This window comes from Capsicum annuum, chromosome 1 (assembly GCF_002878395.1).
Source record: "Capsicum annuum cultivar UCD-10X-F1 chromosome 1, UCD10Xv1.1, whole genome shotgun sequence".
NCBI classification, from domain to species: domain Eukaryota; kingdom Viridiplantae; phylum Streptophyta; class Magnoliopsida; order Solanales; family Solanaceae; genus Capsicum; species Capsicum annuum.
This window is the reverse complement of record NC_061111.1, coordinates 11,489,701-11,503,076: the sequence shown is the minus strand read 5'-3', so window position 1 is coordinate 11,503,076 and position 13,376 is coordinate 11,489,701. Positions and strand designations below refer to the sequence as shown.

General features: G+C 31.4%; 1 protein-coding gene across 1 annotated transcript; it reads left to right on the top strand.

The window, feature by feature from the left end:
• The first annotated feature begins 276 nt into the window (after window positions 1–276).
• On the top strand, window positions 277–633 carry LOC107865595. Its single transcript, XM_016711849.2, has one exon. The coding sequence runs from the start codon at window positions 277–279 to the stop codon at window positions 631–633; it is 357 nt and encodes a 118-aa protein (XP_016567335.2).
• Window positions 634–13,376: the final 12,743 nt, after the last annotated feature.

Genomic DNA, 13,376 nt, shown 5'->3' with positions numbered 1-13,376 from the left:
ATGAATTATGTATACAGGTCATATATTTCCTTTGGCATATGGTGTGCTTGATTCTGAAAATGATGCATCTTGGACGTGGTTCTTCGAGAATCTAAAGGAAGCATATGGGATTAGACAAAACATGTGTGTTGTGTCTAATAGGAATCCAAGCATCATAAAGGTTGTTGGTGATGTGTACGAAGATGTTCCACATTATGTATGTATGTGGCATCTATGGGGTAATGTGAAAAAACTTTATAGAAAATCACACGATGCATTGTCGGAGATTTTTATACAATGGTCAAATCATATTCAACGTCAAAATTTCACATGTTAATGGAAAAAGTTGAGGCAGCTGATATGAGGGTGAAGATATATTTGAAATTGACCGGTTACGAAAAGTGGGCTAGGTCGTATGCAACAATTCACAGAGGATGGACTTTGACTTCAAACATTGCAGAGTCAATAAATAGAGTGCTTGTATCAGCTAGAGAACTGCCAATTTATGACTTTCTTGAGGAAGTTCGATTACTGTTTGCAAAATGGAATTGTGCAATTAGGCAGGAGGCTTCATATACCTTCACAACACTTATTGAAAAGTTTAATGACATACTCAGTGAGAACGAGGTTTTGTGTATCCGTATGACGGTATGACCTTTTTGATTTGTGGAAATTTTAATTATGGAAACATAAATATGAAAGGATAAGATACATAAAGTATCAATGTGAAAATACTTTCCATGCAGTTATAAATAAATGAAAAGATATAAAACATAAAACATATGAAGATTTAAAATACATAATATGTATTTTGCATATGTATATTGTTGTATTGAAAATTACTAACAACTGCATATGTATTTGGCTGCTCTATAAAAATTTACTCTGCATATGTATTTTTATTACATAAATATTTTTTTATTTGTATGTCAGGTTGTACCAGCCACAAAATATGTATATACGGTACACGACAAACAAAAGCACTTCATTGTTTGCATCAAAGAAAAGAAATGCTCATGTAATGCTTTTCAAATAGATGAGATACCATGTGCACATACTTGTGTGGTGTTAGAGAAAAAGAATTTTGAGAAGGGGTCATACTGTTTTGATTTGTTTAAACCCAAAACAGTTTTGAAGACATATGATGTTCCAATCCACCCGTTTCCACACAACGATGACTGGATAATTCTAGAGACCACACTTGCTGAAATAGTACTACCTTCAAAATACAAAAGACCTCTAGGAAGACCTGCAAAGAAGGATCGTGGAAAATTAGGCCAGGATATGTTTGGAAAGAAGAATATCAACTCGTGTGGTGGTTGTGGGGCTAAGGGTTACAATAGGCGCTCTGATAGGAAATATCACAAATGATACATTTCTTTTTCTGTATTGTTTCTTAAATTTTTTTTTCTTTTTTTATAATGATGAACTAATTCAGTTTAGTTAATGCATTTATGAATCATTTGACAATTGAAGACAGTAATATCTGAATAATGGAGCTATATATGTTTCAAAATCTGTACATTACATATGTATTTTTAAGCAGCAGTTCATATGTATTTTTGACATGATAAATATATGTTAGGTTAAAGATGGTAACTTTGATTAACAAAACAAGTATATGATTCGTAATTGTTCAAAGTTTTAAATATATGTGACATATAAATATATGTTTGAATTGCATAATGTTATTACTGCATATGAATTTATATTGTAAAAATACATTTGATGTATAATACAAATGAATTTTTTTTAAAAAATATAATCACCGCATATGTATTTTGTAACTATAGACAAACCTATAACTTCATAAAAAAGTCAAATTTATCTTTAATTCAAATTCTCAAGTATAATTATTTTAAATGAACACATATAAAAAATTAAATATTAGGTTTGATCAATATGCATTTTCCAACATCTTTATATTAACACGAAATATGTATTTTTTTGGAAAATATTTATAACGTATAATCCATATGTATTTTATAGCAAAATATCAACACTGCATATATATTTTGTAAATAATTGCATTAAAATGTCAAATTACACTTTAATTTAAATCCTAATTTATATTTATAGTTAATGAAAATATAGTAAAAATGCATATTAGGTATGTTACAGTTGTATTTTTTAAGTGTTTGTTTCTAATATTTCATATGTATTTTCTTGCTGAAAAATAATTGATTTATACTACATATGTATTTTTAAGGATAATATGAAAACTACATATGTATTTTTTAACTAAATCTCACAGTAAAATGTTGAACTCCTTAAATCTAACACTACATGTTGTATTTAACAATATAGGAATGTGGTGAAAAAATTTAAAGAACAACAACAACATACTAAAATACATATTAGGAATGGTCCATATGTATTTTTGCAATATTTGGTTTTAACACTGCATATGTATTTTTATACGATATATGTATTTGTAAATGTAATATAAAAACTACGTAAGTATTTTTTAACAAAATCTCACCGTAAAAGGTAGAACTCCATGAAAGATGAACAAATTCAAAACATATAATTAGTCTGTACAATCAAAATCTACATCCATAAACTAGTTTCTAAAGTACAAAAAGTCAAAAATCAATAAACCATCATACATCAACAACTTCAGTGGCACTAGTTATTCTACTTTGCCTTGCAGGCCTCACGGGTGCTTCGACATCACTAATGGCATTTGCTTCTTATTTTCGGATCCCATAATCAGATGCAATAACTTTGTGACCATAAGAAAGACACTCTGCATACATAACCATAAACACACCGCAGTTCCTACAAAAAAAAACAAATTTGATTAAATGGTGAAGTATATTTTGTACAAAGATACAGTTTTGGTATATGTAATTTCAAAACTTACAAGCTTCCACTGGGTTGTTGAGGCAAATCATCTTGAAATAAAACATCAAACATATCTGATGATTCTTTGTCTTTGTATCTTGGATGGCTTTGATGATCAATCCCTTTTTTAACATAGAAATCACATGCTTGATGACACAATGAAATAATCTTTGCTATTTTCTCGATCTCAGCAAGAACAGCCACATAATGACCATTGGATTCATATGAATCATACAAGAATATACACTTCTCTGAAAATGATAAAATCACGAGAACCCAGTGATGTTTTTCCTTTATATTGACCGAAATAAAAATGTCTTCGACTGTATGCCATGCACTGCGGCATGCATACGGAACACATTGATGTATTCCATAAGATGGTGCTCCCGACCTCCATCTTTAAGATTTTGAGCATTCATAGAATATACATCATTCAACGATCTAATTACGTTCATAAAGTTGCAGTCAACTAAACTGTATTTGTATGATTTTTTGGCTCATTTTTGTACGAACTGTGCGGCCCATGCTTCGACTTCTTTCTCAAGTAGTAAAAGTAGGCATCAATATACTGCTTTAGTGAATACGACAAACTTTAAAGCATTCAAAAAAATTGTATTCTAAATATTACAGTCTATGCAAGTAAAAAATACATATGCAGTTTTTTATATTAATGTAGATGACTTGTGTATCCAAAATTGCATTCTTAAAGTTCAGTTACATGCAAACAATGTTATCTGCATAGTATATGCAACAGTATTTGATGTAGTATACTATATCATACTTTGAATTCTTAAAAATACATACATGTTAAACCAAATGTATTTCAATGTAACCTAATATGTATTTTTAAGTATTGTTACAGACGAAATGAAAAAAATTTCATTTCAAAATAATATACTAACCGAGTCTATCCATGTTTGATCTGCAAATTCCATCGTATAGAACCAGTTTTTGTCTTCCACAGTCTCAACACCAAAATGCATCTTTGAAATTTCTGATTTTCCCCTCTTGTAATGATCCACTTTTTCTTTCCTGTGTATTTTAAGGATTTGGTAAACCATGAAAACATGTATTGATACAAAAAATAATTTGTCACTATTCAAAAGAACAACCTCTTAGCAGTAGCTTTTAATAGGTCCGCAGAAATTCAGTCCGTGAAGTTCTTCACAATCTTTCTATCTTTTATCCCATCAATCGGGTGATATAAAAATGGATGTTTCTGGGAGAATATACGTATTACCCATGTTGAGCTCCCTATATAATTGTAGAATATAAAAACTTAATAAATACAAACGTATTTTCAATACATATTACATAAAAAATTATATCATATCTTATTGTACTTACCAGCAGCTGAATTAAATTTTTTGGTGTATGGCGATTCCTTGAATTTTGATGGTCACCTAATCCTTAACTTTGGTCTGAGAGTTTTTACTTCAAGATTAGCGGATGGATGAATGATGATGCTTTTTTGACTGTATACATTCAAGATAGGTAGAAACTCATCCGGGATTATGTTTTGTGAATCAGGCCACAATTTTTCATCCCTCTGTTCATCATTGGTTACTTCTTGTATATTAGGAGGTGTTCTAACTTGCTCCTCGGTATCAAGTTCTACCTCTGAATCAGTGATTCCTCTGTTGATCTAACAAAAAGATTGAAAAAGGAATATTATATTTTTTCCATCAAATTGAACCTAAATAAACTCAAAATATATTATAGTTAGTTACATACTTGATCGTGATCTTCAATAACAGTCTCAGAAGTTTTTGCATCCAAAATTTCATGATGTGATTCTTCTTGACGGTTTGTCGATGCATGTATGATGATGCTTTGTATTTGATACACATTTAGGCTAGGTAACATCTCATCAGGGATTGTGAATTGCGAATCAAACAAAATTGTTTCATCAATTTTCTCATCGCTGGTCTGCCAAAAAATGAAAGAAAAAATTTAATTGTCCTATTGATTGTTACCTGACATGACATGAAGATAAAGTTAACATCACTATACATACTTGACAATCATGTTGAACAACCTTATCAGAATGTAAGTAATCCAACTTTATACTTTGGAGAAGCTCATCAGGGATTAATTGTTGAGAATCAATTTCAACATTCATTTTTTCAGAATGCAAAACAATGCACCCCTTGAAAACAAGTATAAAAATCAAAACATCAAACAAACATGTACTTGTATCTGTTTATATATGTGAATTCAAATATATATATATATATATATATATGAAACTTAATTATTTACCTTTTTACCAAGCAAATTTGCCTCCAATTCCTGATCAACCTCCAAACTTAATCGTTGTGGTGATTTTTCGGTACCAACATAATCCATATTCTGGAGTTCAGTATCTTTATCTGCATGTTGTTGCTATAAATACATATACAAATTAAAATAACCTATTAATACTTGAGGCAAAGTTTTTTTTTTTTGAAATTGAATATACATATTTATATATAACATCAAACTCAAAAATGCATATTATAGAACATAACAAAATAATCATCCATTGTTAAAATACATATGCATTGTTAAAAAATACATATGAATAAAACTAAAAATACATATGTAGTTTTTAAAAATACATATGTAGTTTTAAAAAATACATATGCAGTGTTAAAAATACATATGAGTAAAATTAAAAACACACTGTGTCGCATGTTATACTGTTTTTAATGAACCAAATAATATTTACTATTACTAAGTCAATCTTTAATTCTACTGCAAATTTGACAGTCTATTAACCTCAGCTATATTTTGAATATAAAATTCAAAAGTACAAATAAATATGTATTTGGAACTTTAATATTTACCTTTGTACCGTCAGAAATATTATCCGGAGATTGAACAACATCAAGACTGAAATGTTGTCCAGATTGCTCTAACCCTCCCTCATCAATATGTGTTGCTTTATCAGCTTCAATATCTTCAACCTGCTCCTGAAAAAATTGTGTCCAATAACATAACGAGTTATTTTACAAAATGTGTAGTATTTGTATAAGACAGTCCAATAAGTATATATATATTCAAATCAACTAAGATTTTCAAAGAAAAAATTTACCTTACTTTGAGCAAATGCTTTCTTCAACTTTTTGAATTTTTTTCTCATTAGACCACAAATTCCTTTAAATTCACAACGAACCTGTTTTGATAAAAAATTTATATACAATTTTTTTTTCATGAAAAATAAAATATTTGCCAAAAAAAAGTACCTCATCGCAGAATGCATCAAAATCTTTCTTAGAAATAAAGGCTTGTTTGTCAACATAACTCTCAGTCTTTGACACAGTTACTTCCTCTAGATGAATATCTGGCTTTGAGTGTACCTGAGGAAAAATAACCCGAGCTGCTTGCTTTCCTTTCGCCGTTTTTGAAGAAGATGCCTGCCGTGTTGGAATTGGCTTGAAAATTGGTGTCTTCATTCCATCAGTCTTTGTAGCACGAGGAGCTGGTGTCCTCGTTTGGGTATGCTCGTGAAAACTATCTACTTGCTTTTTCCTTAAAGGTTTCTTCACTACTGGTGTTAAGGAATCAACCTTCTTTTTTTTCTTTGAATGTTCGTTGCTTTTTCTTGGTGGTGGATCCTGGAAGTCGTTATCAGAATCAACAGAACGTTCATGTTGTGTTGCATCCTTCTGTGGTATTTGCAATTTTGACAGCTCCTTTTCCGTTGGCTCTATGTTCTTAAAGACAACCTAGAATAATAGGTAAATAATAAATGTTAAAGAATCAGTTAAACAATTGTAAATGAAAATACATATATATATACTATAAAATATATATTAATACATATGTATTTATTAAGAACAAACCTTGTCATTGTCATTAAACATAGCATTCATTAAAAACTCAAAGCGTGGACGAGGTGCAATTGTCTTCCAATTTAATATCTTTGGTGGGACATTTGAACAACACTCGTAAAGCCACACTTGAATAGCCAGTGGCATTCCCTGAATCAAATAAAATTGACCATCAGCTTTCAACCGATTGTTCAAATTTCTGGCCAAATCTTCAAAAGATAAAGCACCCCATGGAAAATCCTTATATCTTCCACTATCGACCAAATCAAAATGAAGACGGGGTATTACCACAGTTTCAACATTAGATAAGACAAATGAATGCAGGAAGTACAGGATTGTAAATTTCTCAGCATCCGCATCATTGTTATCCCTATTACTCTCTCTGTGAATGCTAGAAATAGTTGTCTTTTCTGTATAATTTCTGCCCCATTGAAATACTTCTTAACCATCCTATTTGGTAAACCCTCGTAAAAAATAAAGTCATACCTATTTGACACACAATTCAATCCAGTTATGATGACAAATTCCCTGGGAGTAAATTAAGAAAGGTCTCATTAACACAAATCAAAATTTCAGAAGAAGAACTACCCTTCACCTCAAGCGTCATAATGCATCTGCACAATTGTGCTTGCACTACACATTACTGCTTCTTCATAAAATAACCAAAAATGTTTTTCTCACAAAAGTTTTTAAACTGTTCCTTGTTTAAAATTGCGCGTATGCTTCCATAAATATCTTTGTCACTATAAGAACACATGTGTGGTGCACATCTTGGAAGTTTTCTGACAATGAATATTTCATCCCGCATTAACTATAAAAAGAATCATATAACATACAGCCAACAAATCAATCATCCAATAAAAATTAAAAACATATAACAGGCATATGTATTTTTATCATATCAAAACTACAACAAACACTGAAAAATACATATCAAATATACTAAAAATGCATATAGTCAATAGACTGTTCTGGTATTTAAGCTTAAACTAGCATGCATATGTATTTTTATAGTATCAAAACTGAAACCAATACTGAAAAATACATATCATATATACTAAAAATACATATATCCAACAGATATCTGAACATCCTCATCAATACATATATCATCTTCACAAATCATCATTTAATCAGTAAATATCATCATAACATCAAAATACATATTAATTACATAAAAAAAATACATATAACTTACAACTTTAACAACATCTTTACTTAGGACAAAAATACATTTTACTCAAAAATACATTTAGAACAAAAAAATACCTCTTCCTCGCTCACATCTTTAGAATCATCATCAAAAGAGATCTGAACATCCTCATCAACCTTATTCAAACCTTCAATTTCTTTCGCTTTCCTTTTCTTCTGGATTTTTTTGATTTTTTTTCCTTCGGAGAAGGCGATTTATTGAACGTTTTTTTTCAAAAAAATTTTCATCTTCAGCAGATCGTTGCGAAACTTCGACCTAATCTCCTCCAGTTTCTCAGATTTCTTCGACTGTAAAGAATTTGAAACAACTTTAACTACATCTTCTTGAGTTAATCCAAGACTAAAAGATGGTCCATAATCATAGACCAAATTTGAATTACTTATACCACTATATGTTTGTGATTTTGGTGTTTGTTCCGCCATTAAAATCAAAAACCTTAAATGCTGATTTTGCGATATATTAGAGTATGCTAATTATGAAATTTACCCAAAAAAAATGCTGACATGCAATAGTTAAATTAAGAGTTACCTGAAATAGATGAAGATAATCTTTACTGATGATGCTAAAATCGTGCAAAGTAAAAAAAATTGAAGCGGGAAGATATCATTTAGGGCGAAAAAATGGAAAAAAATCTTTCAAAATAATGAAAGAGAAGGCTAATGGCGTAAAAACAGGGAAACTGACAGTAACTTCTTCAAGTGGGTAAAAAGTAAGGACCACATAAAATAATGCTATGGATGATACAAAATGTAATTTAATAAAATTGTTGTTATTTTTTGTAATTTCATGCTTAAGTTTGATACTTTATGCATTTTTTCCTTTAAAATATAGAGTTTTCTATTTCATTTCTAATTATTAGATGCTTGCTTTGATGAGATTTCATTGTTCGAAAGAGTTTTATTTGTTCTTGGAATGTTTTTCTAATTCATAAGATCACAACTTGATTGAATCAAGGACACTGAATTAGCCATTGCATTTCTAAGGTTACTAGTTATTTTATTAGGGTTTCATTTTTAAAACAAACTAACAAACAACAAATTCAGTGTATTCCCACATAGTGGGGTTTGGAGATGGTAAAATGTACGCAGTCCATACCACAACCTTTGGAAAAGAAGAAAGGTTGTTTTGATAGACCACCGGCTCAAGACAAAGAATAGTAAACAAATTCGTAATAAAGCATGAAATGAGATGGAATAACAGAAATAAGACACCCACAAAGTAATACCCCTACACTAACGAATCAAAGGCACCCCCACCCTCATACCCTCCTACTAGCAGCTCCAACCTATAGACCTAGCCATAAGACTACCGGTCAGGCTACCCCAAAGCTCTTCTAACTACCTACTATGACCCACCCAATGCACTAACCGTCTAACCTAATTCAGGTCCTCCATACCTTCCTATCTAGGGTCATGTCCTCAGTAAGTAGTAACTGCTCCATGTCATATCTAATCACCTCTCTTCAGTATTTCTTCATCCTACCCCAGCCCTGCCTGAAACTATCCAAAGTAATTGGGTTGAATCATACCGCCTATTTCATCTAGACCGGTCACGTTTTCGGCAGAACCGACCGAAGTTAACGGTTCGGAGTCAGAAGCTTGATTCGATTGAAGCATCTCCCACTCTTCAAACTCAATATCCATGTGGGTGTTGATCAAACCCTAATTCAATTTAGGAAAGTAAGAGAGAGATAATAGAATGGGGTTTTGGATCAAGATTATCATGTCCCTCTCTATAACAAACCAGTCACTATTATTACCTCTTTCCTAAACGCATGAAATCAATAATCTATATTTGTAATATATAATTTATATCTATATCGATATCTATAATATATTAAAGGTGTGAAGAACCTTGGAAATGTTATTTAAACTATTTATCATTCATTAGAAGTCCTTTTTAAAAAAAAAAATCATTATTTTTTCCTAATATTTAAAAATTTAAATTTAATTATGTATATTTATGATAAAACCTTTTCTTATTAGCAGTCATCAGAATTTCAATATTTTTTTCTAATTTAAGATTTGAAAATTAATTAAATATATTTATGGTAAAATATTTTCTTATTAGAAGTCATCAAAATTAATGACAACTGATATTTTTTTTATTAGTTTAAGAATTCAAAATCAACTAAATTTGATTTTAAGAATATTTGAAAAATCTAGAAATAAATGTAAAACTATTAGAATAAGAAAAGTTAAGAAGTACCATATTTTTAAAAGTTTAAAGTACGAAATAAGGATGTAATAAATGATTTTGTAAATATTTCTCTTTAAAAATAAGCAAAAAAATTAAATATAAAAGAAAAATAAATAATCGTAACACAAATATGGTTCAAATTGATGCGTCTCTCTTAACCTGTGGCAACAATAGAAAGAGGTACTATATGGCAAATGCAAAAGTAATGATTCATGAACCACTTGAAACTTCTAGTGGTAAAACATATATTTATGTTTACACTATTATATTAAAGTGTGAAAGATTTTTGAGAAGTGATTTGAACTTTTACACTTTATTAAAAATCTCTGCAATAGGCAAAATTATTTAATTTTAAATAATCAAATATTACATGTGTGAGGCACGTGCGGTTAAACTAGTTTAATTTAATCGCTATTAGTTGTATGTGTGTTCCCATAGATAATTTACTTAGATGAAATAGATGTGAATTGATTCAAATTACGAGATGAAATTACGTGTTTAAATATTTATATAGTGTAATGGTAGAAAACTCGAGGAAATCTAAAGAACCCATTGAAATTCAAATAAAAAATATGACTTTATGTTGGTTTGATTTGGTTTTATAGATTGAATAGAAAATGATCAAAAATATCTTGAACAATCTGGAATGAAGCAAAAATACTATCTCTTAATATTTGGACTTAAAAAATATTCCTTCATTGTTATGAAATATAAAGTAAGAATAACAAGAATAAATAGAGAGAGAAGAGGGAGGCTTCTTTATTTTTCTTGAGGGATGAAAGATTATAAGATTAGGGATACAATGTACAAAACCCCTCTATTTATAGGAAAACATACTCCTAGTTTCTGACTAAAATACCGATACTTCAAATCCTGATAGATGTAGACACATAATTTTGTCCCTCCCCGAAAGTTTTTTTTTTTATTTTTTTACGTTATCCTACTGTGTACCCCTCAACCGTGTGATTATATCCCACAAAATGACAAAAAATAACAATCCTTAACAACCCCTAACTAATTTTATCTTATTCTAACAACCCTCCCCATTAAATTTTAATACCTTACTATCCCATCCCCTGAACCCCCTACACGTTTTCTTCAATTAGAAACCAATTCACAAAGATAACAACAAAAAGGGATGGGCCCACTTTGGAGAGACTAAAAGAAAAACAAAAAAAGGAGAACCTTCCAGGAAGGAGCATTTTGAACATCATATACCATACCCCACTTTCTATATATATTTTTCTTCATTCAACATAAATGGGAGGAGGACCTTGAACACACACTCCTGACCAACGCACGCCAAAATAACAATACAGGGACACGCATACAAGATTTTTTTTTCTTTTTCTTCACGGGGGTCACGTATTTTTCCTCTTGATCATCAACACCATCACACACCAATCCATACAGACAGACTCCTGACTGATTTGGGAAATTCACATGCCACACCAGATCAAAAATGAGGAAAGAGAGTGACGGAAGAGATAATCGAGAGAGCGAGAGAGATTTGAGCGTAAGAGAGAGGAGAAAATGCGTGAAAGAGGGAGGGATTAAGATGTTAGATCTGAAACCGAGGGATAAAAAAAGAGAATTGAGTGAAAACAAAGATAAAACGTGAGAGAATTCTTTTCGGCATGTTTTTGCCAGAAAACCTTGCTGCTCCCAGTTTCTTCCTCTGATTCTTGCTACTGTTGAGCTAGCGGAGCTTCATCAAAGCTGATAACAGTAACGCAGCTCCATCTCGCCCGATCTCGTTGTTCCGATGAACAATAGCAACACCAGTGTAGGTATTGATTTGGGATTTAGGTTCCGTTTGTCTTGATCGATTCATCGTGGTCAATTTCGGATTAGAATTTTTGATATTGAGTTGCGGGTTGTCGAGGTTGATTCGGGATTATTTGGCACGTGGATTCTATATTTTCGATTGACTGATATTTGGAATAAAATTATCATCGAGGTCCAATTCTTCAACTCTATTCTTCTCTTATTTTACCATCATGTGATGTATTGATGTTTTGAGTTGTGTGGTTCGTGTTGATTGATGATATAATTTTGATAGTATGTTTGAACGACTATGATTGTCGTGGTCCTGATTGGTGAATTGTGTATTGAATTATCTTAATCATGTTGAGAATGGATTTGGGGAATGGGAATCGAAAATTGATAAAAGTGAACATTATGGTATTTTGAATCATTGTTGATGTTGAACGTGATATGTCATCGAGAGGGTAGATAAACAGTAGGCTCGGGCAGGAAAATTTAGAATTGATGGATTATGGGAATGTTTGGAATATTTGTTGAATGTTTTGTTTACCGTATTTGAAATGTGTATTCATTTAATAGGGGAATATCCCGAGGTTATTTGTATTTATTCACCGGGGAATGACTCAAAGAATTTTGTATGCAAAGGATGTTCGTGATCAAGGACCGAGGCATTGGGTAAAGCATTGGAGCGTAGTTTAGGATTAGTGTAGGTTTGCTTTTCAGTATTTTTTTATTTCGGATTGTATAATTGGACTGGACATTATTATTTTGGTTTTGGATTGTTGTTTGATGTGTTTGTTGCTTGTTTATATGCTTTTGTATGATTTATACATTCGTAGTGTCAAAATTAGATGATACTTTCCCCCAAGCGATCGTGATCGAACCACGGGACCGAGGGGTGCCTAACACCTTCCCCTTGGTCAACAGAATTCCTTAACCGGAATCTCTATTCGCGGATCAGTTTTTAGAGTCACAAACCATTTTGAAAAGGATTTTCCAAATGTGACTTGGCACACCCAATTATTTCAAGTGGCGACTCTGATCTTTAATGTTAATAATCCTTTTTCAAAACAAATCTTCATTTTTGTCACTTTAATAAAAGCCCTTTCAAACCGTAAAATCTAAATATTTTTTGGTCAAAAAAGGAGTGTGATAGCTCTGGCGACTCTGCTAGGAATTTCTTCAGAATCCGAGCTTATTTTTAGAGTTGTATTGGCTTTGTTTGGCATTATGAGTGTATAAACATCGTTTGAGTTATTATTTGTGTTACTGTTATCACTGTTGTGCATCTACGTGCTCTTTGTTTACAGTTTTTATTTATGTGTTACCGTTTTATATCTTGCATCATGTGCATAACCCGAGTCATTCTTTCTGCAACAAGTCTGTAGTACACGTGTGTACACGACATATAGTTGAGTCACCCTTATTTTAAGAGGGGGAGTCGTTGGGTCGTATGGAGTAGGTGGAAAGTTATCGCAGCCACTATCGACCATACGCTCCCCCGAATAGCCTTGTTAGTGAACCCTATCGTAGGTCAGCTTTTAGGTCATGCCTAT

Coding starts and splice junctions, on each gene's coding strand:
- LOC107865595 (XM_016711849.2), top strand. CDS start 277: ATGGTCAAATCATATTCAACGTCAAAATTTCACATGTTAATGGAAAAA.